This window comes from Phacochoerus africanus, chromosome 3 (assembly GCF_016906955.1).
Source record: "Phacochoerus africanus isolate WHEZ1 chromosome 3, ROS_Pafr_v1, whole genome shotgun sequence".
Classification (NCBI taxonomy): Eukaryota; Metazoa; Chordata; class Mammalia; order Artiodactyla; family Suidae; genus Phacochoerus; species Phacochoerus africanus.
Genome location: NC_062546.1, coordinates 21,285,067 through 21,307,199, shown reverse-complemented (window position 1 = coordinate 21,307,199; position 22,133 = coordinate 21,285,067). Strand labels below are relative to the sequence as shown.

Genomic DNA, 22,133 nt, shown 5'->3' with positions numbered 1-22,133 from the left:
AAACAGACCCCAGTTTGCCTGGCAGAGGTCCGGTTTATGCCAGTGTACTCCCCCCTTTCATGCTCTGAAGTGTCCCAGTTGGAACAATAAAGCATACAGTCATTCTATCTAGAAAGCACCCAGCTGACCTAAGGTGGCCCTCCCCCGAGCTGGTCCAGTCCTTAGATACCCAGGCTGCCGTGATAGACCCCTGGAAGCTAGCTGAGTCCTTCCTAGTGGACCTCTCCACATCTCTGTACCCAAATCCTTGGAGCAAGTAAACACTTTTGCTTATGCTGATACCCGTGTGACCCTGATCATCTGTATGCAACTGAACAAACCAGACAGGTTTATGTACGTTACAAGTTGCAGAGGGCTACACCTTAGACTCAGTGGAAAATCCCACTGCAGTACAATTAAGGAAAGCCAATTCTGCAAAGGACTACCTCTTTTCAGGTTGTGGGGATAGCTCTCTCTGATCTGGCTTCATGGAGGAGACCCAAGGGCAATTAAGATTTTTCTTAAGAAGCCCAGAGTTCTAGCACATGAATACCTGGGTCATGTCATGGCTATCTTATTTTATTTTATTTTATTTTTGCCTTTTCTAGGGGCCGCTCCAGCGGCATATGGAGATTCCCAGGCTAGGGGTCTAATCGGAGCTGTTGCTGCCGGCCTCCTCCACAGACACAGCAACATGGGATCCAAGCCACGTCTGCAACCTATACCACAGCTCACAGCAACGCCGGATCCTTAACCCACTGAGCAAGGGCAGGGATCAAACCCGCAACCTCATGGTTCCTAGTCAGATTCGTTAACCACTGAGCCACAACGGGAACTCCTATCTTATTTTTGCTTCATTCATTCGACCTCTGATAACCTCAGTCAGAAACCCCTCTGAGGAATCATTCTGTTTCTCTCAGGTCAGGTGGTTCTGGTGAGGCTGACCACACCTAACTTGGGGTGGAGTACATGACCCAGGTTTAAGCCAGTCAGTGTGCCATATTCCCTGGCCCTAGTGATTAATTCAGAGATGGACATGTGGCCAGCCAGATACTCTTGCTAGGAATTTTTGGAAAGAGGCTTGATGCTGAGAAGACGTGGTGGCTGAGCTGATGTTACCATGTGACAACTGGGTCAGCAGAAGGCAGAATGTTATGGTCTGAATCAAGCCCTGATTATGTCCTATGTGTCTGCAGCTTTGTCTCAAATTAGAACTATTCTTGGACTTTTTAGATTACATGAGCCATTTTTGCTAAAGAGGGAATGTGTTGGGTTCTTTATTACTTATTACATAAAAGCCTTGGGAGTTCCCACTATGGCTCAGCAGGTTAAGAACCTGACTAGTAACCATGAGAATGTGGGTTCGATCCCCGGCCTTGCTCAGTGGGTTAAGGATCTGTCGTTGCTGTGAGCTGTGGCATAGGTCACAGACGCAGCTCAGATCTGGCATTATTGTGGCTGTGGCATAGGCCAGCAGCTGCAGCTCTGATTTGGCCCCTAGACTGGGAACTCCTATATGCTGCAGGTGTGGTCCTTAAAAACCAAAAAAAAAATTTAAAAATAACAAATGACTTCACTGATACAAAAATGAAAACTCCTAAAGCCTATGCCTTCTAAAATGGCCAAGATGGTTAGACTGGAAATACTTCAAAGCAGGAAGTACCAGTTAACCACCAGAGAGAGAAAAAACTTCTATATGTATCTATGGAACATTTTAAGGAATATCTTTGTGGAAAAATCTATTGTCATTTGGAAGTTGCAAAATGTACATCAAAATGATAAAACTTTCATGGAATTGTTGGCAATAAACTAAATAAGTTCTGAATGCTGTCTCAAGAAATACTGGTTTTGGGGAGTTCTCTTGTGGCACAGGGGCCTAAGTATCCAGCATTGTCACTGCAGTGGCTCAGGACGCTGCTGTGATGAGGGTTTGATCCCTGGCCCAGGAACTTCTCAAGACCAAAAAAAAAAAAAAAAGGTTTTACTTTTGAGTAGTTATTTTAGGCCATTCTTTCTGAAAATAGTTAATTAGGAAAGATAGCCATTGAGACTACCCCTCGTTTGTGGCAATAAAACCACATTATGGAGTTCCCGTCGTGGCGCAGTGGTTAACGAATCCGACTAGGAACCATGAGGTTGCAGGTTCGGTCCCTGCCCTTGCTCAGTGGGTTAACGATCCGGCGTTGCCGTGAGCTGTGGTGTAGGTTGCAGACGCGGCTCGGATCCCGTGTTGCTGTGGCTCTGGCGTAGGCCGGTGGCTACAGCTCCGATTAGACCCCTAGCCTGGGAACCTCCATATGCCACGGGAGCGGCCCAAGAAATAGCAACAACAACAACAAAAAAGGCAAAAGACAAAAAACAAAAACCAAAAAACCACATTATCAATATCTAGGTTATTACTTAGGTGTTTTCTCTAACAGAACTCTTTGAAAATAGAACAACCCATTAGAGAAAATGGGGCCCCAAGAAGGTTTTGAGGCAGATGAACTAATTCTCACCTAAGCTGAGCTCTAATGGGTTTAGATGGTCCATGTGGTTGTAAACCACTGACCTGGGAATTAGAAAGCCTGAATTCTAGTTTCAGTTCTGACACTAAATTTGCTCATTGACTGCTGTGCAGCACTGGTAACTATGTCTAGTCACGTATGATGGAGCATGATAATGTGAGAAAAAAGAATCTATGCATATATGTGTAACTGGGTCCCCATGCTGTACAGTAGAAAATTGAGGAGTTCCCGTGGTGGCTCAGTGGTTAACGAATCCGACTAGGAACCATGAGGTTGCGGGTTCGAACCCTGGCCTTGCTCAGTGGGTTGATGATGTGGTGTTGCCTTGAGCTGTGGTGTAGGCTGCAGGTGCGGCTTGGATCCCGTGTTGCTGTGGCTCTGGTGTAGGCTGGTGGCTACAGCTCCGATTCAACCCCTAGCCTGGGAACCTCCATATGCTGCAGGAGTGGCCCTAGAAAAGACAAAAAGACAAAAAAAAAAATTGACAGAACACTGTAAACTAGTTATAATGGGAAACAAAATCAGTATATAAAAAATGAATAAATAAATAAATTAGCTCATTGATTCTGACAAAGTGCTTTTAAGCTCCACAGGCCTCAGTGTTTTCTTCTGTAAAAGAATCTGATCTAGACAATCAAAGTCTCCTCCAGCTTTAAGATTATGATCTTACTGTATTACTATTACTATTTGGGCATGGCCACTATACTGTTTCTTTCTCTCTCTCTCTCTTTTTTTTTTTTTGGTCTTTTTAGGGCTGCATCTGCAGCATATGGAAGTTCCTAAGCTAGGGGTCAAATAGGAGCTGCAGTTACCTGCCTACAACACAGCCACAGCTACAGCTACACCACATCCAAGCAGCATCTGCAACCTACACCATAGTTCACAGCAATGCAGGATCCTAACCCACTCCGAGAGGCCAGGCTTCGAACCTGAGTCCTCATGAATACTAGTTGGGTTCATCACTGCTGAGTCACCACGGGAACTCCTATACTGTCTCTTTGTAAATAGGAAGTCTTCTTCATATAAGCCGTAGAGTGGTTTTTAAAGTATAGAAATCATAAAAAGTTGCACGTATTTCATTTTCCTTGGTATTTATGTATACATCCTATTTTGTATACTTGGGCCCTTAGTGAAAATCTGAAAAAAATAAAACAAGGAAGGATCAATATCATTAACAATTAAAACTAAGTATAAAGCATGGTATTCACATATACATTATTCAATAGGCTCTTTGTTACTAAAGATGAATGTGACATGATCTTTGTCCTCAAGAAGCTCCTAGTATAATAGTGGAGGCAGCTTAACTATAGTTCAACTAAATAAATATTAAATCACAAAAGTGAGCACCCTGTTTCTGAGAGTGCACAGGGAGAATATTTAAGTTGGATAGTGAGTTTAGAGAGTTCTTAAGAGCTGACCCTTTTAAGGATATTTTAAAAGATGGATGGGAGTTCCCGTCATGGCGCAGTGGTTAACGAATCCGACTAGGAAACATGAGGTTGCGGGTTCCATCCCTGCCCTTGCTCAGTGGGTTAAGGATCCGGCGTTGCCGTGAGCTGTGGTATAGGTTGCAGACACAGCTCTGATCCCGCGTTGCTGTGGCTCTGGCGTAGGCTGGCAGCTATAGCTCTGATTAGACCCCTAGCCTGGGAAACTCCATGTGCCGAGGGAGCGGCCCAAGAAATGGCAAAAGACAGGAAAAAAAAAAAAAAGAAAGAAAAAAGATGGATGGAGAATTCTAGGCAGAGATGATCATATACGGAACCCTATTTTCATTATTATGGAAATAAATCAAAGCAGATATTTGGAAAATAAGTGTACGCATGTAAACTCTGACTCCTAACCCCTCCCCCGGGGGGGGGGGATTTGCCCCATTTGAGTTGAGAGATGATATTGACTGAATGCCTATGTCTTACACTATTAGCACTTTATATATTATCTCAATACAAACTTTTTAAACCTCATTTTACAACTAAGATTAGATGACAACTAGGAGCTAGGAAATGGCAAAGTTAGGGTTCCAAATCGGGGAGCTCCTACAGTGGCTCAGTGATAATTAGCCAGACTCATATCCATGATGATGTGGGTTTGATCCCTGGCCTCCCTCAGTGGGTTAAGGATCTGGCATTGAACTGTGGTGCAGGCTGCAGATGTGGCTCAGATCTGGCATTGCTGTGGCTGTGGCATAGGCCAACAGCTGTAGTTCCAATTCGACCCCTAGCCTGTGAACTTATATGCCGCGGGTGAGGCCCTAAAAAGCAAAAAAACCGCCCACAAAAACAAACAAACAAACAAACCCAAATCATGTCTATTTGTCTCCAATTCCTTTGAACTTTCCATGAGTATGCCATTTCTCTCAAAGAATGCAGAATTTTCTTCACAGCTCTAATATGTATAGATTCGGAAGCCTCTCACTTCTTACCAATTAGTTGCCTACTTGTTAAACCTTTCTTCTACTTGAGCTTATTAGCTCTCTTTCGGACTGGTAGAATCTTTCCCAGCTGTTTGCAGGACTCATCTGTGCAGCTTATTGAAATGCAGGTTCCCAGACCATATCCCTGTAGATTCTGACTTTGAATTGGGGTTTACAATCTCTATTTTTTTTAACAAGCATTTAATCGTGAAGAGTAAAATTGGAGGAAATACCAGGCTAGTGCCCTAGCTTAACCGATCTACCCAATTCTAATTCTCTTATTTCAACCCATCCCCCTCTTCAGCATTACAATCAAGGCCTCTGAAGACTTCCAGTTGCCACTGTTCAAATTACTGATAATAAAAACTACTGTTCATCGAGCATTTATTCGTTTACTATCATTCCCGCGGTACCCCACTCCCTCGCCCGCCGCAGAAGCTCAGTGAAAGAAGAGACTGAAACTACATTACCTGGGCGCACAGCAGGCGCCCAATATTTTCTGAACCAGCAAACTCATGAGGTAGTTACTATTATTACTTTCTAACTTGAAAATCTGGAGTAGACCAAAAGAAACAGTACAACTCTGATAGCTTGTAACTTTAATTTGGGACGCACTGCTCCTCTGCCCATCGTCTGTCGCTACGGGGGGGTATTCTCCTGCCCAGAGTCCCTTCCCAAAGCTCGCCCTCAGGCGGTATGCTACCTCCAAGAAGGCCATGCAACAGCCCTAGAAATGCTACTTAGGACCCAGCCCCGCCACGCTTAAGAGGCGGAGAAACGCGCCCTTTTTTCTAATACCGCGGGGCGGGTCACATGGGCTCGGGGCGGTGCTGGAGCGTAGGTCACGTGGCTCGGAGGGGGCGGTGGTCACGGGGGGCGTGGCCGTAACACCGCTGAACCTCCGGGACCCGGGCTCCTCGCGGGCCACGCCCCCCGGCCCCTCCGGAGCTCGCGCGGGACTGAGGGGTGGAGCCTTCCTCGTGAACTTTCACCCCAGCATGGCTGCGCCCGTGGGGCCGGTGAAGTTCTGGCGACCCGGTAAGGTCCTTGACTGAACGCTGGGCAGATGTGGAGGCCTGAATTTGGACCTGGCCCCTCGGCTGGCGTCCTGGGGTCTGCGGACTTGCTTGCAGGCCTGACCTCGGCGGCGTGGCGGTTTGCCACCGCCGTCTCGGCCCTGGTGGGCCAGGTGGCTTAGGCGCCCACAGTGGTCGGGGTTGGCGGGGAGGGTTCAAGGATACGCGCCCAACTTGGGCAGGAACTCTCTGTGTGACCTCATTTCTGTCTCTCGGCCTCCCTGGGCCTCCTTTTTCTCACTCCTAATGCCTGTCTTGCCCAGCTTATGAGATGGGGAAACGCTAAAGCGCCCACGCGTGTCCTGTTACCGCCCTGGGGCTACGCTGGGGCGGGACAGGCAGTGCTGCTCAGGGTTTAGGAGTTCAGGTGATGAAATCAGACCGCCTGGTTCTAATTCTCAGCTTTGCCGTGGGTAGCAGAGTACCTTTGGGCAAGTCGTTTAGCGCTTCTTAACCTTAGCCTCCTCACCGGTGAAATGGGCAGGCTAGTAGCATCTAACTTGTGGGCTGGGATAACGAGCACGACGCGTTGTTTGATGTAGAGAAAGTGTTCATTGAAAGGGAAAGTATTCTGTTTTAGAGTAATTCTTGACCACTCCCTGTGTCTGGCAGAAGTGAATACCCTCCTTCATATTGGCTGCCACCCACGTCCCTTCTTGCAAGCTGACACCAATTTCAGCCACAAGATGCTTTGCTTGTTTTGTTTGAATTTACTCATTAATCAGGATTTTACTGAATATTTACACGCCAGATCCTACATCCCCTTCCAGCAGATACTTGTGAAGAAAAGTTTCTTAACAGTTACCAGTTTTTTTTTTTTTTCTATCACTTAACACCTCTGCCGGTCTGGATCTGCAAAGTATATTGCAGCAAAAATGAAATAAGACAGAGAAGGTAATATAAGGGAAGCTTTTGAAGGGTTTTAGAGCGGCTCCCTAAAATTCTGACCGTGCATGTAGCTGATGCCAGAGATAAACCCAAGCAAGGGATGTGTTAATTCTTTTTGTAATCTGTAGTTTGTCACTGAACGACAATTTTACGATTCAGCATTTCAAGTCATCAGCCAATTACCCGTCCTGAGTTTTATTTGCAGCCAAAACTAAGGTCCCATTAGATAGTAAGATACTCTCAATTTTATCTCTTCAGGTCTTCAATAAGAGGTCAAAGTGTTAAGTACAATAAAGGCCCAAATGATGTATTGAAAATAGACCAGGATACTCTTTTGGTTAAAGAACTGAGATTAAGAGTTCTGTCCCCTCATTTAGTTCATTTGTTGAAGTTCTACACCTAACTTTACTGTCAAGAGACAGATGTGGATGACCAGGACTCTGCTCTGCTCTCAAGATTTACATTCTCTCTCAGTTATAAAGTTGGGTATGCTTTTGAAGAGATTTTAAAATGAGGCAGAAGAAATGGTGGTAAGGAAGATGGGCTCTGCTAGGATCCTACTGTCGGGACTATCCTGACCACCACTTACTAACTTAGTGATTTGGGAAAAATCACAGTTTCCCCATCTGCACATTGGACATAACAGCTACCCAAGTGTTTGTTTTGAGGGTTAAATGAGAATATATGTCAAGCTCTCAGCACTCCGTGCATATTAACTATTATAATTACATGGAAGTATAGAAGAGAGGGAAAGGCTGAATGTGTTGATAAGAAATACCCCATCAAGATAGTGATATTCTTGAGGTCATTGTTGAAGCACAGATAATGGCTTTGTTCCACCGTGAGGTGGGAGAATGGAGGGCTAGGGAAAGGCTGTAGCATGAACAATGGCAGAGTGGGATGGCCCCGCAGTGATGTCCAAAACACCAACATGATTGAGTAGCGTGGTGGTGTTTAGTGTTAGGGTATATTTTGGGGTGTGGCAGGAACGAAAGCTAGCAAGACAGGTAGGGGCCTCATTGTGAGACGTCTCTGTGCAAGTTAAAGAATTTGGATTTCATTGCATTTAAGCAGGGGATGCCACGATGGGGTTTATTTTCAGAAGATAACTCCAGCAGTGGCGTTCAGAATGGTTGGGGGAGGAAATTAGGGTCAGGGACACGCGTAAGAGAAAGAGCTGCTAAAGTCGGTGGGGAATATTGAAAGCCTCCATTCTGGCAAGTCTGGGAGGGACCTTATTGGAGAGGCATTTGAGCGGCAGAGGTAGAGGAAGGTAATGTCAGTAATGGCTCCCATTTCTGGGTTTGGCGACTAGGTAAGTGGTTCTCAAATTTTGCTGTATAATTGAATCATTTGGGAAGCTGTTAAAACTCCTGCTGTTCAGTCATACTCCATGGCAATAAATCACAGAAGTCAGGAGGGGCTAGGAACTCGGCATCGTATTTTTTAAAGATCCCCAGGTGATTCAAGCATTCATCAAAGTTTGGGAACCACTGATCTAAGTAAACTGTGTTGTCATTACCCGAGATGGGAATGGATTTAGTGTACACTTACTGGGCCCTTACACTGTGCTAGTCACTTTCATGGATGTCATCTTACTAAGCAGTCACCATAACTCTGTGATGGAGGTATGGCTCTCATTTTACAGATGAGGAAACTGAAGTTGAAGGTATGAAACTAGGATATGGGAAATACACACTGGAAGTCAGGGAAGTGATTGAGGCCGGGATGTAAGGCTAGAGGAACATATGCCATAGGCTGGGAGCCACAAGCTCAGGTGGCTACAGGGGCTTTGCAGACAGTTTAAGGGAAGCTACCCGGTGGAAGTAACATGGACTGGTGAGAGTGGTGGCAGAATGGAGTGTGCATATGCTGATGGATGTGTACTGCGTGACACGCGCTGGGGTGTGCGTAGGCTATCCAAACAGAAGCTCTCCTTGGTCCCATTTAATTGTTGTTATGGGGGCTCAGATTTTTTTTTTTTTAAACCCAGTATCCAGATTAGAATGGGAACTTTTTACGTGTTTTTAACAAACTGTTTCAGACATTGTAATGATGGCCTGTTTGGGGAGCCGCACCCTCAGCATATGGAAGTCCAGGCTAGGGGTCTGATCGGAGCTGTTGCTGCTGGCCTACACCACAGCCGAAGCAACTCGGGATCCGAGCTGCCTGTGCGACCTACACCACAGCTCATGGCAGTGCTGGATCCTTAACCCACTGATCGAGGCCAGGGATCGAACCCGCAACCTCATGATTCCTAGTTGGATTTGTTAACCACTGAACCACGACGGAAACTCCACTAGTTTGTAATCTTGATACCAGTTTGTGATCTCTGCCTGAAGATCTTTGTATGAGCTGCCTGAAGTTTTTGTAGAAAAACTTTGACCTGATTTGCTAGTACAAGTGGATCAGAAGGTCCTGGGTGTTTTCCTTCATTCTTGCAACAAGTATTTAGTGATAGATTTATATTTGGCCACATGCCTGGCAGATACTTTATAGCAACAGCTTAGAAGACTTTTGACTTGCTGGAGTTCCTGTTGTGGTTCAGTGGGTTAAGAACCCAACTGGTATCCATGAGGATGCAGATTTGATCCCTTGCCTCACTCAGTGGGTTAAGGATCTGGTGTTGCCGTGAGCTGTGGTGTAGGTCACAGATGTGAATTGGATCCAGCTTTACTGTGGCTGTGGTGTAGGCCGGTGGCTACAGCTCCAGTTCAGTCCCTGGCCTGGGAACCTCCACATGCCGCAGGTGTGGCCCTCAAAAGCCAAAAAAAAAAGAACAGTGCTAATCTTGACCCACTACATGAATTTCATAAGCCAAAACTGAAAAACTGGCTTAGAGAGAGTGCCAGCTTTGGGGGTGGGGAGCGGGAAGGCTGTTCTCAGTCAGCTCTGTTTTATCGATGGAGAAAGGAAGGTCTTTGTGATTTGCAAGAATTACAAGCTTGTTACTCCCTTGAGCACTGAGAATGTTCCCAAGGGAAAAGCAAACCATAGGCAGCCGGAAGGGCTGTGGGGTGTCTCTCTAGCGGGGCAGCAGGCCTGGTTTGGCTGAATGGAGGCTTTTGGGAGCAGCTGTTCTAGTAAACGCTCTCGTAATGTCCTGAGGTGGACTTGGCTGTAGGTTAGAGATGGGAGGGCTGGGGCGCTTAGGAAGACACCTGGGTGGATTAAACCTTTGTGTGCGAATGAGCAAGAGACTTTGCAGGCGCAATGTTAGAATATTCTAGACACATTGTAAAGGCTTAAAATGTTTTGAAAAGGATGGAGTTTAGGACAATAACAGCTATAGTTGTACAGTGAAGATTACAAGGAGTTAATAAGACATGAAACTTCCATCTGAGCACAGGCTTTATCTTGTTGAGAAGAAGGTCAACATTTTGGCAAAAACAATACAGCAGTGCCCCACTTACCTGATTTTTTTGGCAATCTTAGACTTTTGGAACACAGCTGTGTTCCTAGAAACGAATGGAGAAAGGATCAGAGATCTATGGCAGTGATTCTAAATTTAGCTCTAGGGGGTCTATGGGCCGCCAGCATTTTGTGTTCTGATACATTACCTTCTGGTGGATTTTTTAGGAGATGGAGTTCGTAGCCTTATTAGATTGTTGGAGGGATCTGGGACCCCTCAAAAATGTAAGAACAAATCACTGGGCTAAATATTTTTATTACGAAGTTTCTGTGTGTTCATAGAGCATCACAGATTCTGAGTTCCGAAAACCTGGGCGATGACAGTATTGGGTAATTACCTCCCTAGCACCCCTAACAGAGGGCTGTGGTCTTCTAGCGAGGCTTTTTATTGATTCACAAAGGCAGCATATCCCTCTGCTGAACAGCTCTGTTAGAGGTATCTTCCTTCTGTGGAGTTGAATTCTGAACCCTGTAGCAAGCATATAATTATTAATCTGAGCTCTGTGTTGAGCTACATAGACAATTTGGCGTGAAAAGTTACAGAGGCTGATCACAAAACTAGAACCCATATTCCTCCTAAGGCATTTTCCTTTTCAGGCTCAAAATTCATAGTACCTTGATCAGCTTTTCCTGGTGGACTCTGACTGCCCTATTCTTCACCATCCTCAGCCCTCGTCTGTCCTTGTTCTTACCAAGAAGCCACATGGGTATCTGGTGTTTAATCTGCTCAGCATAGTAGCTTCTTAGACCAGCAGTTCTCACCCAGCCACACCAATTCGGTGATTCAGACAGGGGTGGCCATTTTTTCCCACCCCGCTCCAGGGCTGTGGTGGACTGGATCAACTGGGCATTGGCCCTAAGCTGGGAGAAGAGCCGTCCCCACCTTTCACTTGGACCACACACACCTGGGACTCCCGGGCCCCCTCACTGGGTCTTTAATTTTCTCCATTACCACTTCATGCTCTAAGTTATGTTCTTTTGGGAGGAAGAATAAAAGAAACAAGCTGCACAGGGGTAGGGCCTGCATCTGTATTGTTCACTGCTGTATCTCTTGCATGTCCATCCTTGCCGGGTGAGTAAATGAGTGATTGGTGGAGAAACTGCGAGCCAGAGCTTGTGCCCTGGCAGCAGCTCCTGTAGAGAAGCCATCCTAAGGGAGTGAAAGGAGCTTGTTGAGAGGGGAAGAGAGAGAAGAAGAAAGGCCAGGCAGCATTTGATTTCCTGGTTCCTGTCGACCCTGAGCCTTCCTGTTGGCCATCCTATCGTAGTGGGATTCATTGCTCACTTCAATGAAATGATTCCCACTGGGTTTCCACCACTTTTATTAAGAATTTGGTAATAATACCAGCATGGTGGCCAGAACTCAGTACATTGTCCTCTGTAATGTACAGGTGTGAGTGCCCAGTTTAGGGCCCAGTGGCACTGCCGTCTCCGTTGTTGACACTGCACTGAGGATTTTCTGAATTCTCAGAGGTGCTTTTCTAGATGCTTTCCTGACATGACAGTTTAATACCCCTTAGTGTTTGTGATAAAATGCATTGCTTCTGTTATATCTTCATCTCTGAATCTGTAGCTTTTGTACATTTTCCTATTTGTTGTATCAGAGAATCTGAAAAAAGAAATTTCTGTTTCAGGTACAGAGGGACCGGGTGTCAGCATCTCTGAAGAGAGACAGAGTCTAGCTGAAAACTCTGCAACAACTGTTGTTTACAATCCTTATGCTGCCCTTTCTATAGAGCAGCAGAGGCAGAAGCTGCCCGTGTTCAAGGTACATTGAATAAGCATGTTCACTTGTCAGCCTGAAGCAGGCCCGTGATAGCTTTATACTTGGCACTGACTGAATAGTGTTCCCTTACTCTTTTTTTTTCTTTATATGATGATTTTTATTTTTTTCACTATAGCTGGTTTACAGCGTTCTGTCAATTTTCTACTGTAAGCATGGTGACCCAGTTACGCATACAAGTATACAATCTTTTTTCCTCACATTATCATGCTCCATCATAAGTGACTAGATATAGTTCCCAGTGCTACACAGCAGGATCTCATTGTCTATCCATTCCAAAGGCAATAGTCTGTGTCTATTAACCCCAAGTTCCCAGTCCACCTGCTTCCTCCCCCACCCCCTTTGCAACCACAAGTCTTGTTCTCCAAGTCTATGATTTTCTTTTCTGTGCAAAGGTTCATTCGTGCTGTGTATTAGATTCCAGACATAAGTGATATCATGTGGTATTTGTCTTTCTTTTTCTGTGATGTCCTCTTACTGTTTTTTTTTTTTGGTTGTTGTTGTTGGTTTGTTTTTTTGTCTTTTCTAGGGCTGCGCCTGTGGCATATGGAGGTTCCCAGGCTAGGGGTCGAATGCCAGAGCCACAGCAATGCGGGATCCGAGCTGCGTCTGTGACCTACACCACAGCTCATGGCAATGCTGGATCCTTAACCCACTGAGAGAGGCCAGGGATCGAACCTGCAATCTTCATGGTTCCTAGTTGGAGTCATTAACCACTGAGCCATGACAGGAACTCCTTTTTTTTTTTTTTTTTTTCCTTTTACTCTTAATGATTCTTTAGAACACAGCAAGCTCAGAGATACCCTTATCTGAAGAGATCAGCTCTTCAGAATATGTGTGTGTTAGTTAACCTTAAAAATCTGGAAAGTCCTTAAGATTTTTTTTTTTTTGTCTTTTTGCTATTTCTTTTGGCCGCTCCCACAGCATATGGAGGTTCCCAGGCTAGGGGTCGAATCAGAGCTATAGCCACTGGCCTACGCCAGAGCCACAGCAACGCGGGATCCGAGCCGCGTCTGCAACCTACACCACAGCTCACAGCAACGCCGGATCGTTAACCCACTGAGCAAGGGCAGGGACCGAACCCGCAACCTCATGGTTCCTAGTCGGATTCGTTAACCACTGCGCCACGACGGGAACTCCCAAGATATTTTTTTTTTTTTTTTAGTTAGATCTTGCATATTGGAAAAGCTGAGAGAAATGGAATGACATTCTTTTTTTTTCCTCTCTTTGCCTTCAATAATGGACAAGTTCAAACATACAGAAAAGTAGAGAAAAAAGCACAATGAACTTTAATGCATCCATCTTCATCAAATTACCAACATCTGGCTAATTTTATTTTTCTTTTTAAAGGCATATTTCTTTACACAAGATTAATTAGAAATACGAGGTTGTTTCTGTTGAAGAGGTTAACTCCCTCTGGGATAGCAGTGAGATTTTGGGGTGGTTATTACATACTGTGCACATATCCAGACACTCGATTTTATTACTCTCATGAAATGGACATACACACTCATCTCACAGGAGACCAAAGCATAAACTAGAAATTCAGGCTGTGTTTGTTTACAGTGAACTGTGGTTCTCTAGTACAGGCAGACACAAGTCCATGGACACACTCTTTCTTTCTCTCTCTCTCTCTCTCTTTTTTTTTTTTTTTGGTCTTTATGGGGCCATACCCGAAGCATATGGAGGTTCCCAGGCTAGGGGTCCAATCAGAGCTGTAGCTGCCAGCCTATGCCACAGTCATAGCAACACCAGATCTGAGCTGCGTCTGCGACCTACACCACAGCTCGCTGCAGTGTCGGATCTTTAACCCACTGAGCAAGGCCAGGGATTGAACCTGCATCCTCATGGATGGTAGTCAGATTCGTTTCTGCTGAGCCACAACGGGAACTCCCTGTGAACACACTTTCTCCCTGTTGCCAAGTTCACGTGGGAAGCCACATTGTGGTTAGGAAGTGGGCTCAGAGCCTAAGGTAATAACAGTTGAAGGCTATTTATTTCCTGTAGCCCCTAATGAAGGGTGGCGATATCGCCGTGCCTCGGATGATGCCTCTGGAATGACCTGAGAAGGTGTGGCCACCAGCACCCGCATCTCTCTCTCTTTCTCCTGGACGGTGTTGGCTGAAAGCTGCCCCGTTCTTATACTTAGGGAGTTTCTTTGTCTAGACTGTGCTGATGATTCCTCTTCTGTGAATAGGTTCTTTCTCCAAATGGATATGAAATGGCTGCCTCTGAATTTAGCTAAGTCACCTCGATTAGACTTTTACGTGGCCCCATGTAGTCACTCATGTATTGACAGTCTCTGAGTTTCTTCGGCAGGTGGTTAACCTCATCCATTATGTGTGACTGTAAACCAGTTTGACTGTTGGGAGATACGATTAGGTTCCTCAATGAGGGACACTGAGTTGTGATGAAGTGTCTGAACTCTGGAGCTAGACCTGAGGGTTCAAACCCAGGCTTCATTATTTGTGTGCTGCGTGACCTTGCTTCACCGTCTGAGCTTCTGTTTCCTTATCTATAATGTGGGAATAATGGTACCTATCTCTAAGGATTGATATGAGGACCAGATGAGATAATCCACATAGAGCATTTAGCAAGATAGCTGATGTGTAGTAAGTGTTCAAGTACAAGGATAATTGTTGTTTACTTAGTATTTGCTTTTCTTGACTCTTCTTCATCTGCCAACTGTGTATATAAAATAAAATAAAATAACAGACGAAAAAGGAAAGTAAGCAAGAAGGTAGCATATTGATGAAGTTAGCATGGTAAGAAGAGGGAGAGCAGTTATTGATAAAATCAAAGCAGTTCTTGTTGTGACTCAGCGGTAATGAACTCAACTAGTATCCATGAGGTTGTGGATTCGATCCCTGGCCTTGCTCAGTGGGTTAAGGATCTGGCCTTGCCATGAGCTGTGATGTAGGTTGCAGACGTGCCTTGGATCCGGCGTTGCTGTGGTTGTGCTGAAGGCCGTCAGCTGCAGCTCTGATTCGACCCCTAGCCTGGGAACTTCCATGTGTTGCAGGTGTGGCCCTAAAAAAGACTAAAAGAAAAAGGAAATTAAAGCAGAGTTTAAACATAGTTGTGATTTCATAAGACATTAAAAATAGATCTAGGAGATGAATAGGGTAAAAAGTTACCCATTCACCACTCTCTCCCCCATTAAAAGTAAAAGTAGCTTTAAAATAGAAGTAGAAACTAAGCAGTAATAGGTCTGAGGCTCACTCCCTTTCCCTAACGCATTTCGAAGCGGCCTTCCCCGTGGCTGCCTCCACAGGCTGGTGTTCCCTTTGGGCCCTGGAGATTGCTGTGCAGAGTTGTCCTCTTACTCCCTTAAACTCAACCTCACTGAAGCTCAGTCTGTCCTCTGCACCAGCTCTCCTTGAGTTCCCCGTTGGTGGCGCCATCATTCTTCCCATCTCCCAACTGGAAATCTTTTCGTCACCTCTCTCTTGAATATCCCACATTGGACTCTCTGTTTGCAGTGCTTTGTATTTAGCACGTGAAGTATCAGTTCCTGCCTTCAGTTTCTTAATGCTTGGGCCCGTCTTCTAAAATATTGCCCTATTTTCTCAAAATACTTACAGCATATACTGCCTTCTAGGTGAGGTCTAGACTCTGGCTCTACATTCAAGTCTTTCACAGTGAGGAGTTCCCGTCATGGCGAAGTGGTTAACTAATCTGACTAGGAACCATGAGGTTGCGGGTTCGGTCCTTGGCCTTGCTCAGTGAGTTAAGGATCCGGTGTTGCCATGAGCTGTGGCGTAGGTCCCAGACACGGCTCGGATCTGGCGTTGCTGTGGCTGTGGTATAGGCCGGTGGCTACAGCTCCGATTCGACCCCTAGCCTGGGAACCTCCATAAGCCGCAGGAATGGCTCTAGAAAAGGCAAAAAGACAAAAAAAAAAAAAGTCTTTCACAGTGAAACCCTAATTACACCTCTTGTAACTCATTTCCAAAACAAAACCTGGAGCCTTTTATGGGCTTTTTCTGGCATCCCTTGAATAGAGTTTGCATAGTTTGCTTATTTCCATCTTCTTTCCTTTAATTATGTTATTTCCCTTTCCTGGAATGCCCTGTGTGTCTCTATCTGTATTCAAATTGTCTTTCAGGTTTTCCTTGACCATCCATCCATCCATCCATCCACAGAATACCAGCAGAGAACCCAAACTTTCCCCTACCCCTTACTCAAAGGAAAGAAAGCAAAGTCCAAGTAGTCACCAAGGAGGCATCTGTATGAGCCATTAGATCACCTACAACAGGATCTCCTTTGGGTTTTTGCAGAAATGCAGATTCCTGGGCTTCACCCTGGCCTTTCTGAATCAGAAACCCTGAGGGAAGAGCTAGGAATCTTCATTTTTAACAAATATCCTGAAAGATTTTTACATTAAGTTTTGAGAACTACATATTTAGACCCCAAATAATGCTGAATTCAAAACCTCAAATAGCCAACACCTTACTGAGTAAGGCTGCATGGTGCTCTCCCAGCCTTCACCAAATACCTCGTTGGTGTGGAGTCAGATGAGCTGAGCAGTGATCAGAGTGGGAAACTTTGACAGGTTTTTACTTTGTTCCAAACCAGGAATTGATGGACTACTTTCATGCTCTCCAGACCATTGGGTGTGTCTGTATTCAGATGTGGGTGCAGATATATTCTGAAGCGAAGTACATAGGATGCTGCAGTCGTCTGACTTTCCAGTGGTCAAACAGTGCTCCTGTTCGCACTGAATGAGTAAAGGAAGGCCCAGTTGAAATACAGATATAACCTATGGGTGTTTTATTGTGAACTTGGCTTTAGAGGTAGAGGTAAAAGCATATTCTTTTTTTGTTTTCACAAGTTAATAAATACAAAAAATTTAAATTAGGCAATACATGCATGTTGTACAAAACTCAAAGGTCTTCACCTTCCTGCTTGCCAGCCACTTCTGCTCTGTGGAGACAGTACAGTCACCAGTTTCTTGTTTTGTTTTTCCCAAAGTAGCTTATACATAAGGAAGCACATATGTATTTATGCTTTCTGTAATAAAACAAATAGTAGTATATTTGCTGTCTTTACTTTTTTACCATAGCAGACTTCATTGACCATTCTCTGTCAGTACAGTGGGCACTTGTTCTTTTTAACAACTGCGTGTTATTCCATTATTGGAGTGTTTCATAACCGTTTAACCACTCCTCTGTTGATGGACATTTAGGGTGTTTGAATTTTTGCTCTTATAATACTGCAGTAGGATCTTTGTTCACTTGTATTAGTATGTCTGTGGTATACCTTTTTTTTTTTTGATCAAGCCATTTTATTTAGGGGCTAAGAGGGTTGGTGGTTGAAGGGCTGAGAGGACAGTGAGATCTGCTGTCCTTTTCCTGGCTGGGATCTCCCTAGCTTCATCATCGCTCAGAGATGTAGTATTACTTCTTATAAGTGGAAATCTTGAGTCAAAGGGTATGTGCATTATATATATTTGATAAGTTGTACTCATTTGCAGTCGTATCATCTTATATTATGCCAACGGTACCTGAGATATATTTTGATATATAATAGAAATATATTTTGATAGTTCTTTTTTAAAATTGACTTTCCTTTGGCGAACAGCTCATTTCATAATGTTTAAATATCTTTGTTTTGAGAACATTTATGATGATTTACAATGTTTGGTTACGTTTTTTCAGCTTAGGAATCATATATTATACTTGATAGAAAACTATCAGACAGTGGTGATTGTTGGAGAAACAGGATGTGGAAAGAGCACGCAGATTCCACAAGTGAGTATACATTTAACTGTGTCTTTGTGCTTATATTTGATTGAAAGGATTACATAAGTTGAGAACTCTTTATTATTTTTTGCATTTTTAAGATCTCCTGGGAGTTCCCATCATGGTGCATTGGAAATGAATCTGACTAGGAACCATGAAGTTGCACGTTCGTTTCCCTGCAGCTCGGATCTGGTGTTGCTGTGGCCCTGGCGTAGGCCGGCAGCAACAGCTCCAATTAGACCTCTAGCCTGGGAACCTTCATATGCTGCGGGTGCAGCCCAAAAAAGACAAAAAAAAGAAAAAGAAAAAGAAAAAGATCTCTTTTCAGAGAAGAATTATTCAACCCAGCTAGATGTTTTGTTATGAAACCTTTGAGGCATATGATTCCTTTGATTAGCATTGAAGTAACAGTCATCCTCAATTTATTATAATTCCAAAATAATAATAGAATAGCCATACTCCGAAAGGAACCATGGGGACTCATTTGAGGTGCAGTGCATAGTTTTCGTCCTCAAGTAATTGCATTTGGCAAGGCAGGGTAAGATGAATGCTGCTGTAGTTGTGGGTAAAAATTGACTATTAAAGAATTATGCAGTGCTATGGAAGAACCCTTTCTTAAAGGGCGGAATCCTACCTGGTGTGGGTAGAAGTGGAAGGGAAGGGTCAGGAAGGCCTTGTAAAAGAAATGATGTTTGAAATAGACCTTGAAAAAATAAATAGAAAAGACAAAGAAATAGACCTTGACCAATCCGTGGGAGCTGGCTGGGCAGATGTTCTCATCCAGTGAATGTCATGGTTAGAGGTATCGAGGTGGGGAAGTGTTTGCGGCTCAACAGAGTGGACAGATAGGATCAAGAGTGGAAGATAGGGTGACGTCAAAGTGTGTCTTAAGAGCCTTGACCTGGAGGGAGAACATATGTACAGGTGGGCTAAGACCCTAGCACATCACTTGCTTCTTACAGAGAAACACAGAGACAAGTCAGATTGCTGAGAAATTATCAGTTGGAGAGTAATATCAATAGCAGTAGTAAATCAAGTAGCAGTAAATAATAATTGTAGTAAGTGCTACATAAATGATCACTTTACACGTATTAGTCTATTTAGTCCTCAGTGACCTTGTGAGGTACGTACTATGGTTATCTTCATTTTACAGATGAGAACATTGTAGAGAGCAGTGAACTGGGGGAATATACAACAGAGGTAGAAGGCCACGTGAAATTAGGTAATTTTAGTTTGTTTTGGAATTAGTCAGAATGGTTATTTAGTCGGCTTAGAATGCACTATGTTATGGTAGCAAAGAACCTGAAAATCTCCGAGGCTTAAAAAGCACAAAGGTTTCTTTCTTCCTCATACTATGTGGTCTTCTTGGGTTGGTGACCCAGCTCCACGTGATCTCTGGGCCTAGGATGCTGGCACAGCTCCTTTCTGGGACTTGTGGATCTTGTAGCAGATGACAGAATCATGAGCTGGCGCTTCAGACTTCTGACTGGAAGTGACACTTTTCACATTCATTGGTCAAAGCAAAGTACGTGGCCAGGCCTGGTAGCAATAGGAGGCAGTGCATATAGTCCTCCCACAGGGATGGGTAGCAGGTATTTGGATTGATAATATAATATGGCACAGGATCTGGTCATTTCCTCCAGCAAGGCTTAGCCTCCAGGGAGCAGAGAGCACCTGCTGAGCAGCTAAGTCCAGGGAAAGAATGTTCTGAAGAGGAGAGAGGCATAGGGTCTAAGGATCCAGCGTGGGCAGCCTGGCAGAAGACACAGCTAGTTTTTTTGTTTTTTTGTGTGTGTTTTTTTGTTTTGTTTTTTGTTTTTGCTTTTCTAGGGCCACACCTGCGGCATATGGAGGTTCCCAGGCTAGGGGTCAAATCGGAGCTGTTGCTGCCGGCCTACGCCACAATCACAGCCACAGCAACATCAGATCCAAGCCAAGTCTGTGACCTACACCACAGCTCACGGCAACACTGGATCCTTAACCCACTGAGTGAGGCCAGGGATCAAACCCACAACCTCATGGTTCCTAGTCGGATTCGTTTCTGCTGTGCCATGACAGGAACTCCCATTTGTTTTTTTAATTTTAAGTCTTATTTTAGCATTTTTAATTTGGGGGGGAATTTAATAGATTCAAATGGTTTAACATTCTGAAGACATGAAAGATTAAAAAAAAAAAGATTTCCCTTTTGCCCTATATTCTGATACCTACTTCCTTTAGGCAGATGTGATTGATGTCACAAATTTCTTGGATAGAGATTTTTAAAATTGGTTTTTCAGAGAAATGTGTGTGCATATGTGTGTGTGTATGTGTATACACACATATATATTTCTCCTCTTTTAAAAATACAAATGTAGTATCTGTACGTGCTTTAGGCACCTTGTTTGGTTTTTTTTCTACTTAATGTTTCATTCTCTTTTTGGTTGCATAGATTCCACATAATTTATTTTTCTGTTCCCAGTTGATAGACGTTTAGGTTGTTCCCAGTCTTGTGTTATTCCAGTGTTGCAGTGAGTCAGTTGGCATGTATCTCAGTGCGCACATATATATGAGTCTCCTTTTAGAATAAGTCTCGTAGTTATGGAGTTGCTTGGTGAGGGGGCATATGCGTTTGAATTTATTTTTAAGGAATTGTATTTTTTAAAAAAACATTCTTTCAACAGGCAATACATTCATGGTACAAAATGCAAAAAAGCACAAAGAAATACAGGGTAAGAAATGAATATCCTAAGCTTTGCTGGTAAAAATGACTGGATGATTTTGATTGTTATTGGCCCAAATACCTGCTCCCCCTCCTGTGGAAGGGTTATTTCTCATTTTCCTTACCACGCAGGTCCACATCGCAGAGACCTGTCACACTTTGCAGCTTCCGTGGAGGTAAATGTGAGTTCTGGCCTAGGAAAACTGGAAAGGCTGAGGAACTGAAGGTCAAGAATATGACCCGCAAGGATATGAGCAGGTTTTTGTCAATAGACAGTTTTGGTAGATTTAAATAATATCTTTCCTTGGAAAAGTATAGCATGTCCTAGCACCAAACACCAGTTTTGAAATTTCACAAATTAGATGTTCCCATTGTGGCTCAGCAGAAATGAATCGACTAGTATCCATGAGGATGCGGGTTCAGTCCGTGGCCTTGCTCAGTGGGTTAAGGATCCAGTGTTTCCGTAGGCTCACTGTAGGTTGCAGATGAGGCTCGGATCTGGCGTTGCTGTGGCTGTGGTGTAGGTTGGCAACTGCAGCTCTGATTTAACCTCTAGCCTGGGAACTTCCATATGCTGCAGCTATGGCCTTAAAAAAAAAAAAATTTCATAAACTAGATAGAGCCTAGATTCTGTTTTTTCTTAGACCTCTGTCAAAACAATGGACTGCAAATCCAAGCTCTTCACTACAATTTTTTTTTTTTTGTCTTTTGTCCTTTTTAGGGCTTCACCTGTGGCATATGGAGGTTCCCAGTCTAGGGGTCTAATCAGAGCTGTTGCCGCCGCCCTACGCCAGAGCCACGGCAATGCCAGATCCGAGCCGAGTCTGCGACCTATACCACAGCTTATGGCACCACTGGATCCTTAGCCCACTGAGCTAGGCCAAGGATCAAACCCACAACCTCATGGTTCCTCATGGTTCGGATTTGTTTCTGCTGAGCCACGATGGGAACTCCTACAATTTTTACTAATATTTTTTTCTATGGAGTTCCCACTTTTTAATAAGAAGACCCGATTTGGTGACCCTTGAAAAGAGTGGAGAGAACTGAGATGGAGTCCAGGGGTTTCCCTTTGTGACATCCATTGCCTCTTGATGTCAGTGCTATACCTGCTTTTGCAACATCTTTAAATTTCCACCTCTCAGCAGCCATGAGTAGGCAGAAGTCTGAATCTCAGGTGTCTTGAGAGGTAGCTTCACGGATAGATCTTTGATTATGGAAATTTTTTTCTCTCCCTGAACACTGCTAGTAAAAGATTGACTATGAGTATGTGTGTTTTATTTGGTAGAACTTGTAGAGCTGTGTCCTGGTTATGTGATTTTGGTTTGCTGAACTTGAAACCCAGCTCTTGGATTTTTATCCGTGTCCTTGGACAAGTCATATGACCTCTTTGTTTCCTCATCTCTAAATTGTGGGTGATGCTCTTAACTTTTGCACTGAATTTGTTGTGAGGATTAGACAGGATTATGCATGTTAGACAAGTTCCTGGGACTTAGTAATGTACTTGGTGAATGGTAGCCATTATTCTTGTAGTTCTTTTTCTGCATTTGTGCATTGGGGTGGTTAGTAATATTTTGTCTATGTATTCAGTGCAAGAGAGAGAAACTTGACAGTTTTTATAGCAAGAAATGTACATT

General features: G+C 44.1%; 1 protein-coding gene across 2 annotated transcripts in view; it reads left to right on the top strand.

Moving 5' to 3' along the window:
• Positions 1–5,807: 5,807 nt before the first annotated feature.
• Positions 5,808–22,133, top strand: part of DHX35 (DEAH-box helicase 35) — a 76,784-nt gene continuing 60,458 nt past the window's right edge. The window contains exons 1-3 of one of the 2 annotated variants that reach the window (XM_047771096.1): positions 5,808–5,937; positions 11,909–12,042; positions 17,718–17,810. In XM_047771096.1, coding sequence (XP_047627052.1) covers positions 5,898–5,937; positions 11,909–12,042; positions 17,718–17,810 — 267 coding nt within the window. In that variant the 5' untranslated portion in view covers positions 5,808–5,897. The remainder of the gene's footprint in view (positions 5,938–11,908; positions 12,043–17,717; positions 17,811–22,133) is intronic. The other variant, XM_047771097.1, reaches the window with a different exon arrangement.